The sequence below is a fragment of the Sminthopsis crassicaudata genome, chromosome 1 (genome assembly GCF_048593235.1).
Source record: "Sminthopsis crassicaudata isolate SCR6 chromosome 1, ASM4859323v1, whole genome shotgun sequence".
NCBI lineage: Eukaryota > Metazoa > Chordata > Mammalia > Dasyuromorphia > Dasyuridae > Sminthopsis > Sminthopsis crassicaudata.
In genome coordinates, this window is record NC_133617.1 from 7,973,993 (window position 1) to 7,992,871 (window position 18,879).

General features: G+C 40.0%; 2 protein-coding genes across 2 annotated transcripts in view; both read left to right on the top strand.

The window, feature by feature from the left end:
* Window positions 1–640: 640 nt before the first annotated feature.
* Window positions 641–18,879, top strand: part of LOC141556874 (zinc finger protein 519-like) — a 43,078-nt gene continuing 24,839 nt past the window's right edge. The window contains exons 1-2 of the mRNA XM_074291777.1: window positions 641–850; window positions 1,335–1,386. Coding sequence (XP_074147878.1) covers window positions 1,357–1,386 — 30 coding nt within the window. The 5' untranslated portion in view covers window positions 641–850; window positions 1,335–1,356. The remainder of the gene's footprint in view (window positions 851–1,334; window positions 1,387–18,879) is intronic.
* LOC141552177 (uncharacterized) lies at window positions 1,449–5,610 on the top strand. Its single transcript, XM_074284635.1, is given in 3 exon segments — window positions 1,449–1,458; window positions 3,971–4,593; window positions 4,595–5,610. Coding segments are annotated over 3 exon segments (1,146 nt in total). The 3' UTR covers window positions 5,108–5,610.

The window sequence follows — 18,879 nt, forward strand, 5'->3', positions numbered from 1 at the left end:
TTGTGCAGTTGCTTCTTGGTAAACTTGTGTGAGACTTTACAAATGTAAGTTATCTTTTTTTCCCCCTATATTCATTTTATTTTTTATCATTTTTTTTTCAATGCACAAGCATTTGTATTCTGTCCCTTACACTTCTCACTCATTGCAAAAAGCAAAGGACAAATCCAACTCTCATAGAAAACATGCAAAGTCAAGCAAAAGAAATTCTCACTTCAGTCCTGTTGAAAAATAGGTATTCATTCATTCATTCATTCATTCATTCATTCATTCATATTGCTCCCCTAGAATCCTGGTTGGTCATTGCATTGAACAGAGCCCTTGCAATTTTCAAAGTTCTTGGTCTTTGAAATGTTTTTGTTTGTATAGTGTTGTTAGAAGTATATGAAAAAAAAAAAAAAAAAAGCAGGGGTAGTAATCAGAATTTCAGCAAAGCAAAAGTAGTACTCATTAAAGAAGTCAAAGTTGGCAACGCGTAAAACCAAAGCTGAAATGTGGACGGGTCTGTGGCTCAGAAAGAGGGACTGGAAGGAGCTCCAGGGAGGGGGGGCGGGGTGGGGCAGATGGAGAAAAGGGCGGTAACGGAAGTGGGCGGGCCTGGGAGGAGTTGGGTTCGGAAGAGACCATTGTGCCGGGGGTCAGAGGCTGCAGTCTTGGCCCTTGGGGGTGCGGAGAAAAAGGCTCCACCTTCCTGGGGGACGGACCGGACGGGGCTCTGCGGACCAGGAAGACCCTCCACATTTGGGAGGTCTTGGAGCTGCTGTCTCTCCGCCTGCCCATCGGTAGTCCTCCCTTCCCGGGATCCCCGATCGCTTTGTCTCCCCGAAGCCAGACCCGCGCGTGCACCTCGCAGGTAGGTCGGAGCCGGCGACCCCCCTTTGCGGGCTTCCGCGGGGTGTCCCGCCCTCTGGGGCTCCTCCTCCTCTGACCTGGTACAGTGTCGCCCCCTTAAGCCTTGCTGCTGGATGAGCTCCCCCCCTTCTCTCTTTCTCCCCCCCCCCCCCCCCCCCGGAGCTCTGCTGTCTCTCTAGTGGCCTGGACTCCTCGCCAGCACCGGCTGCTCGCCTCCCAGCCCTCCCTCCCCTGGGTCCCTGGCCCCCTTCTCCCCGAACCCTCGGAGCTCTGGCCCGGACTGGATCTTGTCTGGACTTTCCGGGGGATGCAGGTATCCTGTGCTCGGAAAAGCGCAGAATTAAAAGCCTCACGTGGGACCTCTGTTATTCCGGCCTTTGGGGGCTGCCACATGGGTGGGGCAGTTAAGGGGGGGGCAGCGGGACTCTGAGGTACAGAAACACTAGGGACAGTTGGAGTCACCGTGGTTCCTTTTCTTTGTACAGAGGGAGCCTGGAGCCAGAGGGAATGGGCCCCGGCAGCCTCCGACCTCCCCAGGTGAGTGCGGTCCGCTAGACCTGCTGGATCCACCATCCACCATCACAGGCATTTCCCTCGACATGGGGGAAAGTGTGGGAAGCCGCAATAACTTATGGACTGTCTCTTTATAAAAGTGGCCATTCCGTCAGCACAGTGAGAACAACACTGCCCTGCTCTTCTGGGTTTGTGACTGATTCACTGAGATTTTAATTTTAACACCTTGACATTTATACTTGTTTTAAGTTTATTAGTTCATTTTCCTGAGGATTACTTTAGCAGATTCTTAGAAATTTAGGAATAGTATTTAATCATTGTCCTTTTTATTTTTTTCAATATTATCGTTTCTGAGATGTATTCTATGACCTAGTTATTATTTAATATATCAGTGGAAGATCTCTCTTTAGGTCAGTGATTTAGGTCAGCCTTTTGTCAGTGATTCCTGAATCAATTTGCATTCTTATTTCTTTAAGGAATGAAAGGCTGTATGAATTATTTCTGCCTATTTACCTGTGTCGGCAGGATGTCTTTACCCCAATGGTTAATCTTTACAGAAGTTCCATGTGTAACAAGGAAATAGGCATATTCCTGTTGCCCCATTTCAAAGATGCCTGAAGGCTTTTACCTCCAATTGCTTTAAAGATTTGTTCATTTCTTCTGCTTACATCTTATTCTACATTTCTTCATCTCTTTCCTTCCTTTAAGTTCTCTTGTAGTTTCCTTTCCTCTCTTGCCCTTCAACTAGTCCTTTTCATTAATTTTTAAAATTTCATCCATTTTTCTTCCACTTTCCAAGGAGAATTGTGCTCCTTCTTGACATTGTCTACTTTCCTTTTCTGTTTTGCCTAATTTATTTTGCTGGGTCATACTCCCCCTACTGCTCTGGTCTTTCTCTTTTTCCTATACACTTCAAAGCCTCCAAGGTATCCACTCTGAGCTCTGACTTATAGATGCCTTCTGCCACTGGATCTAGGCCAACCCCCAAGGTTCCTCTTTCCCATGGTGCCTTCCTTTCAGAACACTGTGTATCTCAGCAACTGTTAGGGAGAGTACAGCTCCATAGCTGGGAACATTGCCTCCTGATATTTGCCTTCTCTTGTTCCTTTACCTTCCTTCCACATTCTCCTAGAAATCCCAGTCCTGGCTTTTCAGGCACCAAACCTCTAAGCCTCAGGAGAAGTCCCTTTTGTCCTCTAAGAATATTTTGTAGTGGAACCCCCTCCCATCTCCAAAGTCAAGGCTCTTCCCTTTTGCCCTTTTCAATCTTTCCTCATTCCTTCCCCCACTCCCCAGGTGCTCTTCTCTTTCCAAATCTATGGAGTTCATGTACTCCATTCCCATTTTTCTCTCCTGTTCTCCATCCTTTCATTCTCTCCCTCCATGATTCTCTGTTCTCTAAGTTTTTAGGACACAATTATGTCTTATTATCTGACCCCTTCTTCTCTGTCTCCTTTACTTGATGTTAGACTTCCCCCTTTATTGTGGAATATTTCCTTTTTGTGCCTTATTCTTCTGCTCCCATCTGCAGGCTAGGTCATCCTGGACTGCACCCTCAGCTCCACTCCTTTCTGGAATCCATTTTTCTATCCCTTCCCCTTGTCTCTGATTTGCATTTGTCTTTCACTGTTTCAAAGTCAGTCAGTTCCATTGTATGAGAAGGGCTGTCTCATGGCTTGTAGGACTTTTTCCATCTGAATGAATTGCTAAAAGTGACCATTACTAGCCTGGCTGTTTGTAGCCCTGGGTTATGTTTTTGGGTTCTGGGTTTGGTTTTTCTGTGGGTGATCTGTGGATTCTTCCCACTGGAATTTCATTTTCTCTGTCCAGAATTTCCTTCATGATTGGGACCATTTTTTTTAGCCAGTTGTGTCTTTCAGTTATCCTTGGGGTTTAAATCCATGTGCATGCTGTCTTCCCTTCCATACTTGCTTCCAGCAAGGGACAGATTTTCTTTGAGTGTTAATTGTTGTTTACTTCACTTCCCTCAGGCTGGTCTTCACTTTTGTGTATTTTCCTTCACTGCCTGTTCTCTTTTATTTTCTTTCCGAAGAGTTAGTTCTCTATCCCTTTAACTTGGCAATTCACAAAAGAAGCCACAGGTCCCAGAAGGATGGACAGGGGACTGGGTGGGAAGGAGGCCCTCAATTCAAAGATAGAGTGGAGAGCTCAGCCAGAAAAGTCCCAAAGTAAAACCAGTGAGTAATGAGGAAGTAACTGAACTTTCTCCTTCAAAGCAGGTTAGGAGTGCATTAGCCCCACCTCATGTTGGTAAAGGGGGACTGTGGGATGCTTGAGGTTTGTGCTTTTCTTGGGACGGGGACATAAGGAATCAGAGATCAGTTATCCTTCCCAAAGGGATGTGAGATCTCAGAAAATTCAGCAAAGCTCCTCCCACCTCAAAGCTAACACAGGCCCAAGTTTCAACTCCCTAGAATCAAGTGACTCAGTGGAAAACAAATTGACTCTCCATTGCCAAATCAGGTATTCTCTAGTAAGGGGAGGTTTGAATTAATTGGCTGCCTTTTGACTTCCCAGGCAGATTGCCTCACTTGACTGTATGTCCTGAAGCCCAGCCAATGGGCTTGAAGATTAGCAGGGTGGTGAGGAATTTCTGTGCTGAGCTGTATAAGCCCTGCTCTATGCCTTTGTATCCACTTTGTCTACCCATGTGAATTGCCCAAATGGGGAAATACTTTCCAGATTGGAAAGAAATCTTATGAATATATCCGAAGTGAAAAGGCTTTTAGAGAAAGTGGAACTCTTACTAGACATTTACAGAGAATTTATACTGAAGAGAAACCATATGAATGTATCCAGTGTGGAAAGGTTTTTGCAAATCAGAGAGCTTTTACGGTACATCAGAGGACCCACACTGAGGAGAAACCTTATAAATGTAATCAATGTGGAAAAACTTTTAGACAAAATGGAGCTCTCACAGTACATCACAGAATCCACACTGGAGAGAACCCTTATGAATGTAACCAGTGTGGAAAGGCTTTTACACAAAAGGGAACTCTTACTGCACATCAGATAATCCACACTGGAGAGAAACCTTATAAATGTAACGAGTGTGGAAAGGTTTTTCCAAAAATAGGAGCTCTTATTGGACACCGGAAAATCTACACTGGAGAGAAACCTTATGAATGTAATCAATGTGGAAAGACTTTCAAATATAAACATAGTCTTTCGGTACATCAGAGAATCCATACCGAAGGAAAACCTTATGAATTGTAATCAGTGTGGAAAAGCTTTTACAAATCAGAGAGCTCTTACTGCACATCAGAGGATCCACACTGGGGAGAAACCTTATAAATGTAACCAGTGTGGAAAGACTTTTAGGAGAAAGGAAACTCTTAGTGTACATCAGCGAATCCACACAGAAGAAAAACCTTATGAATGTAACCAGTGTGGGAAGACTTTTAGACAAAGAGGAACTCTTACTATACATCAGAGAATCCATACTGGAGAGAAACCTTATAAATGTAACCAGTGTGGAAAGACTTTTACAAGAAGGCAACCTCTTACTGACTATCATAGAATTCACACTGAAGAGAAACCTTATGAATGTAACCAGTGTGGAAAGACTTTTAGAAAACGGGGAGCTCTTACTGTACATCAGAAGACCCACACCGGGGAGAAACCTCATAAATGTAACCAGTGTGGACATGCCTTTAGAAAAAGGCCATCTCTTACTGGACATCAGAGAATCCACACTGGAGAGGAACATTATGAATTTAACTAGTGTGGAAAGGATTTTATTTAAAAATCTGATTGGTTTTTGCCAGTTCTGTGATGAAATGTAAAGGCATTAAAATAAGGAAGAAAATTAGGGAAGGGAAGGGAAGTAAAAGTTGCCTTTGGCTCGCAGACAGTTTCTTGGGCATATTGGAGCATTCCTTTTCTTCTGGTCATCTACTTGAAAGGCAGCATGACAAAATGGGAATTTCCCTAGTTTGGGAGCCAGAGGAAAGGGGTTGAATTTCCATTGAAGTTAGGGTTGGGTCTCTTAAGCTCCAAACCATTTGAGAAGATCAAGAGGAGCTTGAAGATGAACCCTATCATTTAATGCCACATATTCCTGTGTCCTCATATTCAGATTAGGGATAATAATTCAGGTGATATCACATTCTGGGTATGACTGGCTACTTGAAGACTCAGGAAGATATGGGAAACTCTCAAGCTAGAGCTTTGTTGAATGAGGAAACTTGTGTATCATTCCTAAATAAATATCTGTCACTTGGGAAATAGATTTCTTGCCATGTTCAAGTAAAAAATATGTTTTATTAAGATGCTTTAATAATGAAAGGTTTCCACTCTGAAGGTTCAGCTTATATCCATAAAATTGGTTGTGATGACCTCAAAAGCTGAAATTAGTGTGTGTGTGTGTGTGTGTGTGTGTATGTGTGTGTGCACGTGCGTGCGTACCAGGGGGCTACAGAATTAGAGGCACAATAATATAATGAACGTAGCTATGAATTGGTCCAATTGTTACGAAGAGGCATTTGATATTAAGATTTATTGAAAGTTTACCAAATATTCAGACTTTGTGGCACAGAGACTCAGCTTCAAGGCTTGAACTCTAAGGAATAAAAGGAAGCAAAGCTTCTAGCTATACTAATGTAGCCATTGCAGTGGTTTTTTGGTTATATTCTCTCTCTCTCTCTCTCTCTCTCTCTCTCTCTCTCTCTCTCTCTCTCTCTCTCTCTCTCTCTCTCTTTTTGGTAGCAAAATTAAATATAGGTGCAAAAAAAAGATGTTATTTGGAGAATGTCTAAACAAATTTTGATGAATATATTTGAATGATGTGACATGAAAAACCAGATAGGAACCATTCAGAGAAGTCTGGGGATATGGAAATGAATGGAGATGAAGTGAGCTAAAACTAACATCAGTGACTCCCTCAAATACCACTGATCTCTTCAATTTGAAATCTCTTGCAACCATGGAGATGAATGTGCCTATCCTGTGTATTTCTTGCCTATGTTTTGCATAAATTCACAGAGGATCCAAGATGACAGAGTCCTTTCTCCTACCATCTGAAGGACACTTGTTCTGGCTATTCACCTATAAGTGCTCTTCCTTCCCATGTGTCCATCTCATCTTCCCTTGTTCTATAATTCTTTCCCTCTTTCTTTCTTTTTAAATTTAATAGTTTTTATTTACCAGATATATGTATGGGTAATTTTACAACATTGACAATTGCCAAATTTTTTGTTCTAATTTTTCCCCTCCTTCCTCTCCCCTTCCAGATGGCAGGTTGACCAATACATGTTAAATATGTTAAAGTATAAATTAAATGCAATATATGTATACATGTCGAAACAGTTGTTTTGCTGTACAAAAAGAATCAGACTTTGAAACAGTGTACCATTAGCCCATGAAGGAAATCAAAAATGCAAGTGGACAAAAACAGAGGGACTGGGAATTCCATGTAGTGGTTCATAGTCATCTCCCAGAGTTCTTTCGCTGGTTGTAGCTGGTTTAGTTCATTAACGCTCTATTGGAACTGATTTGGTTCATCTCATTATTGAAGATGGCTGCGTCCATCAGAATTGATCATCACATAATATTGTTGAAGTATACAATAACCTCCTGCTCTTGCTCATTTCACTCAGCATCAGATTATGTGAGTCTCTCCAGGCCTTTTTGAAATCATCCTGTTGGTCATTTCTTACAGAACAATAATATTCCATAATATTCCTATATCAAAATTTATTCAGCCATTCTCCAATTGATGGGCATCCACTTAGTTTCCAGTTTTGGCCACTACAAAGATGGCTGCCACAAACATTCTTGCACATACAGGTCCCTTTCCCTTCTTTAAGATCTTTTTGGGATAGAAGCCCAATAGTAACACTGATGGGTCAAAGGGTATGCACAGTTTGATAACTTTTTGAGCACAGTTACAAATTGCTCTCCAGAATGGCTGGGTGTATTCACAATTCTACCAACAATGTATCAGTGTCCCTGTTTTCCCACATTCCCTCCAACATTGTGCATTATCTTTCCCTGTCATTCTAGCCTATTTGACGGTGTTATACAATTCTTTCATGTGAACTATGAGCAATTTCAGTTATCCCAACAGAGGACACCAAGAAATTTCAGAAAATGCTTTGATCAGCATATGACTTCCTTGAGATTTGGAGAGGCAACTGCCAAAGATGATACCAACTGGACTACAACAAATTAGCTTGTAAAATATTTTAATTTTATGATCTCTTTGTACTACCAGTGGAAAAACAAAACTTTGAGCCCCTACAATCTGTTATTCTTGATAGGTTTATACATTAGGCAGAAATGGGAGCCTTCACCAGTTGTCTGCGTCTGTCTCTTGCCCCTGGGCTGACTGAAGGACAGAGTGAGGCTGGTGACTTTACAGTTCTGTCTCACATAAATCCAACTCACTTGTAAAGCAAAACATGAGCCTCTGATGGTGTCAGGGCTGTTTGAGAAGATAGATTTCAGAAAAACCTGGAAAATGTTAAAAGAACTGATGTTGGAACCACAAGAACATTGTGCACATTAACAGCACTGTTGTGCAGATGATCAGCCTTGATAAACTTTGTTATTCTAAGTAAAACAGTGATCTGAGACAATTCCAAAAGATTCATGTTGCAAAATGTCCACACCCAGAGGAAGAACATAGAGTCTGAATATAGCAAAAACATTTTCCCTTTAATTTTCCCCCATTTTTTCTTTAACATTTAATTTTTCTTTTGTTCTGATTCCTCTTTCACAATATGATTAATGTGGAAATAAGCTTAACATGGCTGTCCATGTATAACCTATATTAGATTGCTTGTTTTCTTGGACAGGGACAGGGAATAGGAAGAGAGTGAAAAATTTGGAACACAAATCTTACAAAAATGAGTATTGAATATTGTAATGTGCTCTCCTGGCAGTTACAATTACTAGTCTGTCCTAGACCCACCAGAGTACCTTTGACCACTGTCCTCTGCAGTGTGAACTCTACCCGGCTCGCCTCCTCTGAGGCCTTCAAAGGTCTCTGGCCACAATCTATTGAATCTATAGCTTAATAACCAGTAGCGCACTCAAGAACAACCACGTGTAATCTTAAAAGCCTTTATTATACCTACTCACATAATGCCCTAACTGATGCTCTGACTTGTTGGTTCCCGAGTGAACACCTGGTCAGAAGACCCATGTGTTCACTACCAAAACCCTTACCTCTTTTGGCTACCCATCTTGGCTTGGCCACCCAGGCTGGGAAGCCAAGGTGAAGAACGCCAGGTTAAAGAGGGCGATTGCTGCCTGCAGTGGGCTTACATAGGGCCTGTGAGGTCACACACACAGCCAATCAGTGAGAGAGTCACCCATTACGAAGCTATCTCAATATGGCCAGGATCCCGCCCAAGGGCAGTCCTAATACCCACAGAAATTACTTCCGGGCCTCAATCTCCCGATGCACTGTGGCACCCATTTAAAGGCCCCTTACAGAATATTATCTGTATTATCTGATTGTAAAAAAACAAAAAAAGAAAGAAAATTAAGTGGATAAAGAGTAATACCAGCTTAAATGAGAAATGAGGGTTGAGAGATCCCTTGATAGCAATGGGATCCCCTGGTCAGTTTGCAGGCTTTGGGAAAGAATTTGCAAACCCCAATGAATACAGGCTCAAGTTTGTTGGCAAAAATGGATTTATTTACACTGAGAATTCCTCAGACCATGGACTCAGCTGAGTCCATGTTTAATGAGATGCAATGACTAGGGAATCTAGCAAGGAGAGAACTATCCTGGTGCACTAGGGGACAGCCACTGAGGAACTTTGCATGCCTGGGGTTATTTCCCTTGAATATGTAAAACCTTCCCAGAACTTTGGAAATAATTTGATGTCAAATTGAGAAAATGAAAGAATATGTTGGTTGCACTTAAAAGCATTCAGACTTTGATTCACTGCTTGCTTCCCCAAAACAGTGTATTCATAATCATGATACTTTGGACTCACTGCAGAAAGGCAGATGTTTAGATTAAAATATTGTTCCAGAAGAAAAATATCTTGTTACCAAGTCAGGCAATGACTTATTACTTAAGGTGGCACTGAAATTTTTAGATGAAATTCCCTTGGATCATTGTCTCAATCCTTCTTGGAATTTGTGAAACTCTAATGGGGGAAAGGACCAATAGTGAAGCATGCTGTCCACTTCCAAATAAAAAGATGAATTCCCATTGGAAGCACATATTTTCAGACCTGGGAAATGAATGAAGGGATCTTGTAAAGGGCTAAAACTTTTGAGTTAATGCACTGAGGTTAGACAAGTGAGCACTTGAGGCTAATTACCAATTGGACAATATAAGAATAAGCTTGGAAAATGGCCCTTCCCACTATCCTGTGCTAGCCCAGTTGTTTGGTGTATACAGAGAACTGTGGGAGGGACTAGGAGGTGGAGGGAAACTGGCCAGGATCACTTCGAGAGAGAGATGAGGGGGTGAGGTCACAGAGATCCTATGGGTCCACTCTCTTCACTTCTACCACTAAGGACCAAGAATAAAGATTTTGCTTATCCTGACTTGGGCTGATTCTAAGGTATCCAGCATGCTAACACGTTGCCACAGAATCTGAAGATAATTTTTTCCAATAATATTCTATTTTGCCAAATACATGTAAAAACAAATTTCAACATTCCTTTTTTTTTCCTTTTTTTTCCTGCTTCAACATAGTCTTTTTTTTATTAAGCATTTTTTAAATTAATTTTTATAATTATAACATTTTCTTTAGCAGTACATATGCATAGGTAATTTTTTTTTTTTTTACAACATTATCCCTTGTGCTCCCTTCTGTTCCGAGTTTTTCCCCTCCTTCCTTCCACCCCCTCCCCTGGATGGTGGGCATTTCCATACATATTAAATATCTTATAGTATATCTTAAGTACAATATATATGTGCAGAACCGAATTTTGTTGTTGTTGTTGTTGCAAAGGAAGGATTGTATTCACAAGGTAAAAATAATCTGGGAAGAGAAACAAAACAAAAACAAAACCAAAAAAAACCCAATGCTCACAGTTTACACTCATTTCCCAGTGTTCCTTTTCTGGATGTAGCTGGTTCTGTCCATCATTAATCAATTGGAATTGGATTAGCTCTTCTCTATGTTGAAGAAATCCACTTCCATCAGCATACATCCTCGTACAGTATCATTGTTGAAGTGTATAATGATCTTCTGGTTCTGCTCGTTTCACTCAGCATCAGTTGATGTAAGTCTCTCCAAGCCTCTCTGTATTTCTCCTGTTGGTCATTTCTTACAGAACAATAATATTCCATAAGATTCATATACCATAGTTTACCCAACCATTCTCCAATTGATGGACATCCATTCATCTTCCAGCTTCTAGCCACTATGAAAAGGGCTGTCACAAACATTTTGTCACATACAGGTCCCTTTCCCTTCTTTAGTAGTTCCTTGGGGTATAAGCCCAGTAGTAGTATGGCTGGGTCAAAGGGTATGCACATTTTGATAACTTTTTGGGCATAATTCCAGATTGTTCTCCAGAATGGTTGGATTCTTTCACAACTCCACCAACAATGCATCAGTGTCCCAGTTTTCCCACAGCCCCTCCAACATTCATCGTTATTTGTTCCTGTCATCTTAGCCAATCTGACAGGTGTGTAATGATACCTTAGAGTTGTCTTAATTTGAATTTCTCTGATCAATAGTGATTTGGAACACTCTTTCATATGAGTGGAAATAGTTTTAATTTCATCATCTGAAAATTGTCTGTTCATATCCTTTGACCATTTATCAATTGGAGAATGGCTTGATTTCTTATACATTAAAGTCAATTCTCTGTATATTTTGGAGATGAGGCCTTTATCAGAACCTTTAACTGTAAAAATGTTTTCCCAATTTGTTACTTCCCTTCTAATGTTGTTTGCATTAGTTTTGTTTGTGCAGAAACTTTTTAATTTGGTGTAATCAAAATGTTCTATTTTGTGATCAATAATGGTCTCTAGTTCTCCCTTGGACACAAACTCCTTCCTCCTCCACAAGTCTGAGAGGTAAACCATCCCATGTTCCTCCAATTTATTTATGATTTCATTCTTTATGCCTAAATCTTGGACCCATTTTGATCTAATCTTAGTATGTGGTGTTAAATGTGGGTCCATGCCTAGTTTCTGCCATACTAATTTCCAGTTTTCCCAGCAGGTTTTGTCAAATAATGAATTCTTTTCCCAAAATTTGGGATCTTTGGGTTTGTCAAAGATTAGATTGCTATTTTTATTCACTATCTTGCCCTGTGAACCTAACCTATGCCACTGATCAACTAGTCTATTTCTTAGCCAATACCAAATGGTTTTGGTGACTGTTGCTTTATAATATAGCTTTAAATCAGGTACACTTAGACCACCTTCCTCTGACTTTTTTTTCATTAGTTCCCTTGCAGTTCTCGACCTTTTATTCTTCCATATGAATTTTGTTGTTATTTTTTCTAGGTCATTAAAATAGTTTCTTGGGAGTCTGATTGGTATAGCACTAAATAAATAGATTCGTTTGGGGAGTATTGTCATCTTTATTATATTCGCTCGACCTATCCAAGAACACTGCATGTCTTTCCAATTATTTAAATCTGACTTTATTTTTGTGGCAAGTGTTTTGTAATTTTGCTCATATAATTCCTGACTCTTCTTTGGTAGATATATTCCCAAATATTTTATACTATCGACCGTTATTTTGAATGGAATTTCTCTTTGTATCTCTTGCTGTTGGATTGTGTTGGTAATGTATAAAAATGCTGTGGATTTATGTGGATTTATTTTGTATCCTGCGACTTTGCTAAAATTCTGAATAATTTCTAATAGCTTTTTAGCAGAGTCTTTGGGGTTCTCTAAGTATACCATCATGTCATCTGCGAAAAGTGATAATTTGATTTCTTCATTTCCTACTCTAATTCCTTGAATCTCTTTCTCGGCTCTTATTGCCGAGGCTAGAGTTTCTAGTACTATATTGAATAGTAATGGTGATAGTGGGCAACCTTGTTTCACTCCTGATCTTACAGGGAAAGGTTCTAGTTTGTCACCATTACATATGATGTTTACTGAAGGTTTTAAATATATGCTCCTTATTATTTTAAGGAATAGTCCATTTATTCCTATACTCTCAAGCGTTTTTAGTAGGAATGGATGTTGGATTTTATCAAATGCCTTTTCTGCATCTATTGAGATGATCATATGGTTTTTATTAATTTGATTATTAATATGGTCAATTATACTAATAGTTTTCCTAATATTAAACCAGCCCTGCATTCCTGGTATAAATCCCACTTGGTCATAGTGTATTATCCTGGGGATGATTTTCTGAAGTCTATTTGTTAATATCTTATTTAAGATTTTAGCATCAATATTCATTAAGGAAATTGGTCTATAGTTTTCTTTCTCAGTTTTCGATCTACCTGGTTTAGGTATCAGTACCATGTCTGTGTCATAGAAGGAATTTGGTAGGACTCCTTCAATCCCTATTTTTTCAAATAGTTTACATAGCATTGGAGTTAGTTGTTCTTTAAATGTTTGGTAGAATTCACCTGTAAATCCATCTGGTCCTGGGGGCTTTTTCTTAGGAAGTTGGTTAATAGCTTGGTCTATTTCTTTTTCTGAGATGGGACTATTTAGACTACTTACTTCTTCCTCTGTTAATCTGGGCAAGCTATATTTTTGAAGGTATTCTTCCATTTCATTTAAGTTATCGAATTTATCGGCATAAAGTTGAGCAAAGTAGCTCCTAACTATTGTTCTAATTTCCTCTTCATTAGTGGTGAGTTCACCCTTTTCATTTTCAAGACTATCAATTTGCTTTTTCTCTTTCCTTTTTTTAATCAGGTTTACTAAGGGTTTGTCTATTTTGTTGGTTTTTTCATAAAACCAACTCTTAGTTTTATTAATTAATTCAATAGTTTTTTTACTTTCAATTTTATTAATCTCACCTTTTATTTTTTGAATTTCAAGTTTTGTGTTTGTCTGGGGGTTTTTAATTTGTTCCTTTTCTAGCAATTTTAGTTGTGAGCCCAATTCGTTGGCCCTCTCTTTCTCTATTTTATGCAAGTAGGCCTGTAGAGATATAAAACTTCCCCTTATTACTGCTTTGGCTGTATCCCACACATTTTGGTATGATGTCTCATTATTGTCATTTTCTTGGGTGAAGTTATTAATTATGTCTATGATTTGCTGTTTTACCCAATCATTCTTTAGTATAAGGTTATTTAGTTTCCAATTATTTTTTGGTCTATTTTCCCCTGGCTTTTTATTAAATGTTATTTTGATTGCATTATGGTCTGAAAAGGATGCATTTACTATTTCTGCCTTACTGCATTTGATTTTGAGGTTTTTATGCCCTAGTATATGATCAATTTTTGTATAGGTTCCATGAACTGCTGAGAAGAAAGTATATTCCTTTCTGTCTCCATTTAGCTTTCGCCAAAGATCTATTATATCAAACTTTTCTAGTATTCTGTTTACCTCTTTGACTTCTTTCTTATTTATTTTGTGGTTTGATTTATCTAATTCTGAGAGTGCAAGGTTGAGATCTCCCGCTATTATAGTTTTGCTATCTATTTCCTCTTGCAGCTCTCTTAATTTCTCTTTTAAGAATTTAGATGCTGCACCACTTGGTGCATATATGTTTAATATTGATACTGCTTCATTATTGATGCTGTCCTTTAGCAGGATATAATGCCCTTCCTTATCTCTTTTAATTAGATCAATTTTTGTTTTTGCTTGATCTGAGATGAGGATGGCTACTCCTGCTTTTTTGGTTTTGCCTGAAGCATAATAGATTCTGCTCCACCCTTTTACTTTTAGTTTGAATGTCTCACCCTGTTTCAGGTGTGTTTCCTGTAATCAACATATAGTAGGATTCTGACTTTTAATCCAGTCTACTAACTGCTTCCTCTTTATGAGGCAGTTTGCCCCATTCACATTTATGGTTAGAAGGACTAATTCTATATTGCTTGCCATCCTATTAACCCCTGCTTATGCTTTTCCCCTTTCCTTCCCTTTTACCCTCCTACCCAGTATTAAACTGGTGAACACCACTTGCTTTTCACAGCCCTCCCTTTTTAGGATCCCTCCCCCACCTTAAAGTTCCTCCCCTTATTTTACCCCTTTTCCTCGAAATTTCTGTATTCCCTTCCCCTTAGCTTACTCCTTCCCTTTCACTTTTCAATGAAGTGGAAGAAGTTTCACCATAAATCGAATATGCCTATTGATACAAGCTATGTTCATCTCCCTCCTTTCTTTCTCTCAGATATAATAGGTTACCTTTGCCTCTTCATGAGATGTAGTACCACCACTTTACACTTTTTTATGATATAATCTCCTTTTCACCTCTAGTTTCTAAGACAAATTGTACATATGTTCTTTACATATTTTTTTGACAGAAGTATAGTTCTCAAGATTTCTTTTTACCTTTTTAGAAATCTCTTGAGTTCTGTATTTGAAGATCAAACCTTTTATGTAGGTCTGGTTTTTTCATCAAAAATAGTTGGAATTCATTTATTTCGTTAAATGTCCATCTTTTTCCCTGGAAAACGATGCTCATTCTTGCTGGGTAAGTTATTCTTGGCTGCATACCAAGTTCCTTAGCCTTTCGGAATATCATGTTCCAATCCCTGCATTCTTTTAATGTGGACGCTGCTAGATCCTGGGTTATCCTTATTGTGAATCCTCCATATCTGAATTGTTTTTTTCTAGCAGCTTCCAATATCTTTTCCTTTGTCTGATGGTTCTTGAACTTGGCCACTATATTTTTTGGCGTTTTGATTTTAGGGTCCCTTTCAGTAGGTGATCGATGAATTTTTTCAATGTCTATTTTACCCTCTGTTTCCAAAACGTCTGGGCAGTTCTCTTTGATAATTTCCTCGAAAATGGTGTCCAAGCTCTTTTTTTCCTCCCATTTTTCAGGGAGTCCGATTATTCTCAAATTGTCTCTCCTGGATCTGTTTTCCAGGTCTGTTGTCTTTCTGGTAAGGTACTTGACATTCTTTTCAATTGTTTCATTTCTCTGGTTTTGCTTGACTACCTCTTGGTTTCTCCTTGAGTCATTAATTTCTACTTGTTCCAGTCTAATTTTCAATTATGTATTTTCTTCACTCACTTTTTTTATATCTCTTTGTAATTGCCCAATTGAGTTTTTATCTTCTATGGATTTTTTTTCCATTTTATCCATTTTATTTTTTAGAGAGCTGTTTTCTTTTTCCAGCTCACTAATCCTGTTTTCCTTGGAGTTGTTTACCTTTTCCAGCTCACTAATCTTGTTTCTCAATGATTTGATTTCTTTAGCCACTCTGTCTTTGAATGCATGGGATGACTTCTCCAGGCTCTCTTGCCAAGCTTCCCTTTCCTTTTCCCATTTCTCTTCCAGCTCTCTTGTGAGAGCCTTTTTGATTTCCTCAATGAGGTTCTTTTGTATTGAGGAGCAGCTTATATCCCTCCCAGGGGATACATCTGGGGACAGTCTGTTCCTAGTGTCCTCAGCATTTGAAGTCTGCTCCCTCTCCACACAGAAGCTGTCAATGGTTAGAGCCCTTTTGAATTTTTTGTTCATTTTGTCAGAGTAGGAATCAAAGAAAACAAACTGACAAGAGAAACAATTGGTCTGTTTTGCGGGGGATGGGGCTGGATGGTATTAATGAGCTTCCTCTACAGACTGGGGGTAGGGCAGCAGAGAGCCACTAACAGAACAGCAGTGACTGTAGTGAGTCTGCGCTCTGAGGTTCCGAGAACTCACCGAGTCAGTCCAGGTGGGGGTTGGGGGTGGCCGGGCTCTGAGAGATGCTGGCTTTCTGGGGTTTTAATCTTCACCTCCGGTGTTTACACCCTCTTAGCCGCTCCTGGCTTGCTGCCAAGACGGAGCATCCACACTGGGGCAAAAGCCCTTTCACAGAAAGGGCAGAGATCACACCCCTCCCCCTCCGGTCTGAGCTGTGTGAGCTGCCTGTCTTGCTCTGGCTGCCTACCCTCAGTCTGCGCCCAGTCTGATTGACCCTCCCCCGAGCAAACACAGACCTTTTCTGGCGACTTTCAAGGATGTCTTCTCTTGGTGATTATTTGTGGATTTCTTTCTGGGTCAAGCATTAAGTCAGAGGCTTGTCATGAAGTAAGTTCTGAGAGAAAACGAGGAGCTCAAGCAGCTGTCTGCCTCCACGCTGCCATCTTGGCCGGAAGTCGCTGCTTCACATGTAATAAATCACCTATTTCACTGTTTTGCCTCTATGGGTATCCCACACAAGACTGATAATGGACCCTCATATAACTCAAACATATTAAAACAGTTCTTACAGAAATTCTCTGTACAACATATTTTTGGGATTCATTACAACCCCACAGGACAGGCCATTGTAGAAAAGACTAATCAAAGCCTCAAGAGATTTATCAAAAAATGAAAATAGGGAGATGGAGGTAGGATCACTCAGAAAGATAAAGTAATGTATACAATAAAATACTTAAAATTTGATTCAAGTGATTTAAGTCCAACTATGAATACTCTCTCGTAAACAGGGACAGAGATCCCATAAAAAATAACAACTTTTCTTACTTAAGGCCCCTAAGAATGAGACCATAGTAATGAAAAAGGGTACTGAAGGATGGGAGGGACCCTCTAGGGTTCTATGTAGGGACCAGAATCTGCTTGTTTCTCCACAGGACAAAACCTTCAGCAGTGGATCCCCACCAGACATCTCAAAGTTGTCCATAGAATAGAAGAGAAAAAAAGAGGCAATTGTCCAATAGGAGAAGAAGACGGGCCCCCAAGACCCTAGCAAGATGCTTTCTTTATATATGGGTTTGTGTTACACACAATCAGGACAAACAGCAGAGGCCAAAATGTGGGTTGGACCCACCATGGCCTAGGATTGTCTCATGGGTGGGGTATCATGTGACACATGCTGGACATACAGGGGACACCTTGTCATAGTGACATCCTCAAACTCATGGGAGGATGGCAGCGGTGTGTCTACATCATCAGGCTGGCCCCTCACAAGCCTCCATGGGACCCATTCTGGTCACTCAAGAACTAGGCCGGTAGTTGGCACATGGAAAAACATCTTGGGCTCGGTTCTTGCACAAATGCACGAGAATTGAATACCAGTTCTGCACTAAAGCCTGTCTGGGAGGGAAATATCTGTTCATGTGGGGAGACTGTAACTGTTACCAAGGAAACATTAGGTTTTTACAATGTTACTTGTTGGAATTGTACAGTCAGTGATTGCTTGGATACTGAAATTGAAAATCAGGCTGTGTTTGTGGTCACTAGAGCTCATGTATCAATGCTTCCTGTCACAAATGAGAAATGTATCATGTTCAATACCATAAATACAAAAGAAGGAAACAGATCTCAGTCCCATTAGAAAAAAGAGATGTGTCAGCTGGGTGATATGAGGCATCACTCTGTGGGTTTCACTTGTAGCTTCCCCCGTCTCTCTTGCAACGTCCATATCTAATGTACAAAACAGTGTAGTACAAGCTAGAGAGAGAGAGGAACTAGCTAGGAATGGCTCAGCAGGTTTTGCCCCATAAGCTAAGATAGCTGAACAATTGTATCAGCTGATAAAAGACTTTCCAATGAAGTATCATTGGAAATAGGAACAGAAGTAGAATTATTGAAACTCCAGACTCAATGACAATGTGACTACAGATAAACAAAGGATTGTGTAACCCCTTTGCTGTATAATCATACAGGACAAGATTATGATTGGGACAATATCTAGAGGTATTTGAATGGTTTATTTCTCAATAACACAATTGAAGGTGATGTAGAAAGTTTATATAAACTAGCATCTGACATAGAGAAAATTCTCATAAAGATTTGAATCCCAATAAATGTGCTGAAAAAAAATCATACAGTGGTTTGCTAAAACCTCTTCATGGTGGTTAAAATTAGAATCGTGGATTGCCCTGTGTGTTGTTATGTGGGTTACTGCTTTGTTGTTGCCCTGTAATATTAGGATGTCTTTATAGATCTTTCTCCACCATCCTTTCAGAGATTGCAGCTCAAGAAAGGATTTTTTATCTAACAGATAAAAAGGGGGAATTGCTAGGGTAGTGAATCCTGCTGGAAGGGAGTTCAGAGGCCACCTCGACCTTTGGTGCACAGTTTTCTGCCATGTTGCAGAAATGCCCTTGTTGAGCAGGAGCAGTGATGCATGACATGGGAAAGGGATTGGCCTGAGGGTCACAGCATAATTGCTAGTAAGCAGGAGTGCCTTGATATGGCCTCTCACCTGTGAGTGAGTGGCTGATGTGGCTGCATTGGCTCTCCTCCCATTGGCTGATACCATGCATATGCAAAATCCATGAGCTGCTTCTCTGAATGGTGATTGGGGATTGCCTACTGTTCATGAGCTGATCATGTAAAAATGTATATTAGCACGGCTGTATGGCATAATAAATTGGAACTTTTTTCTCCCACCTCACTCATCTTGCCTCTAAGATTAAAGTGCTCATATACTTTGAGCTCTCAATCAAGATGGTCATAACAAAGAATTGCACTTGTTTAGCCTGTATGGGAT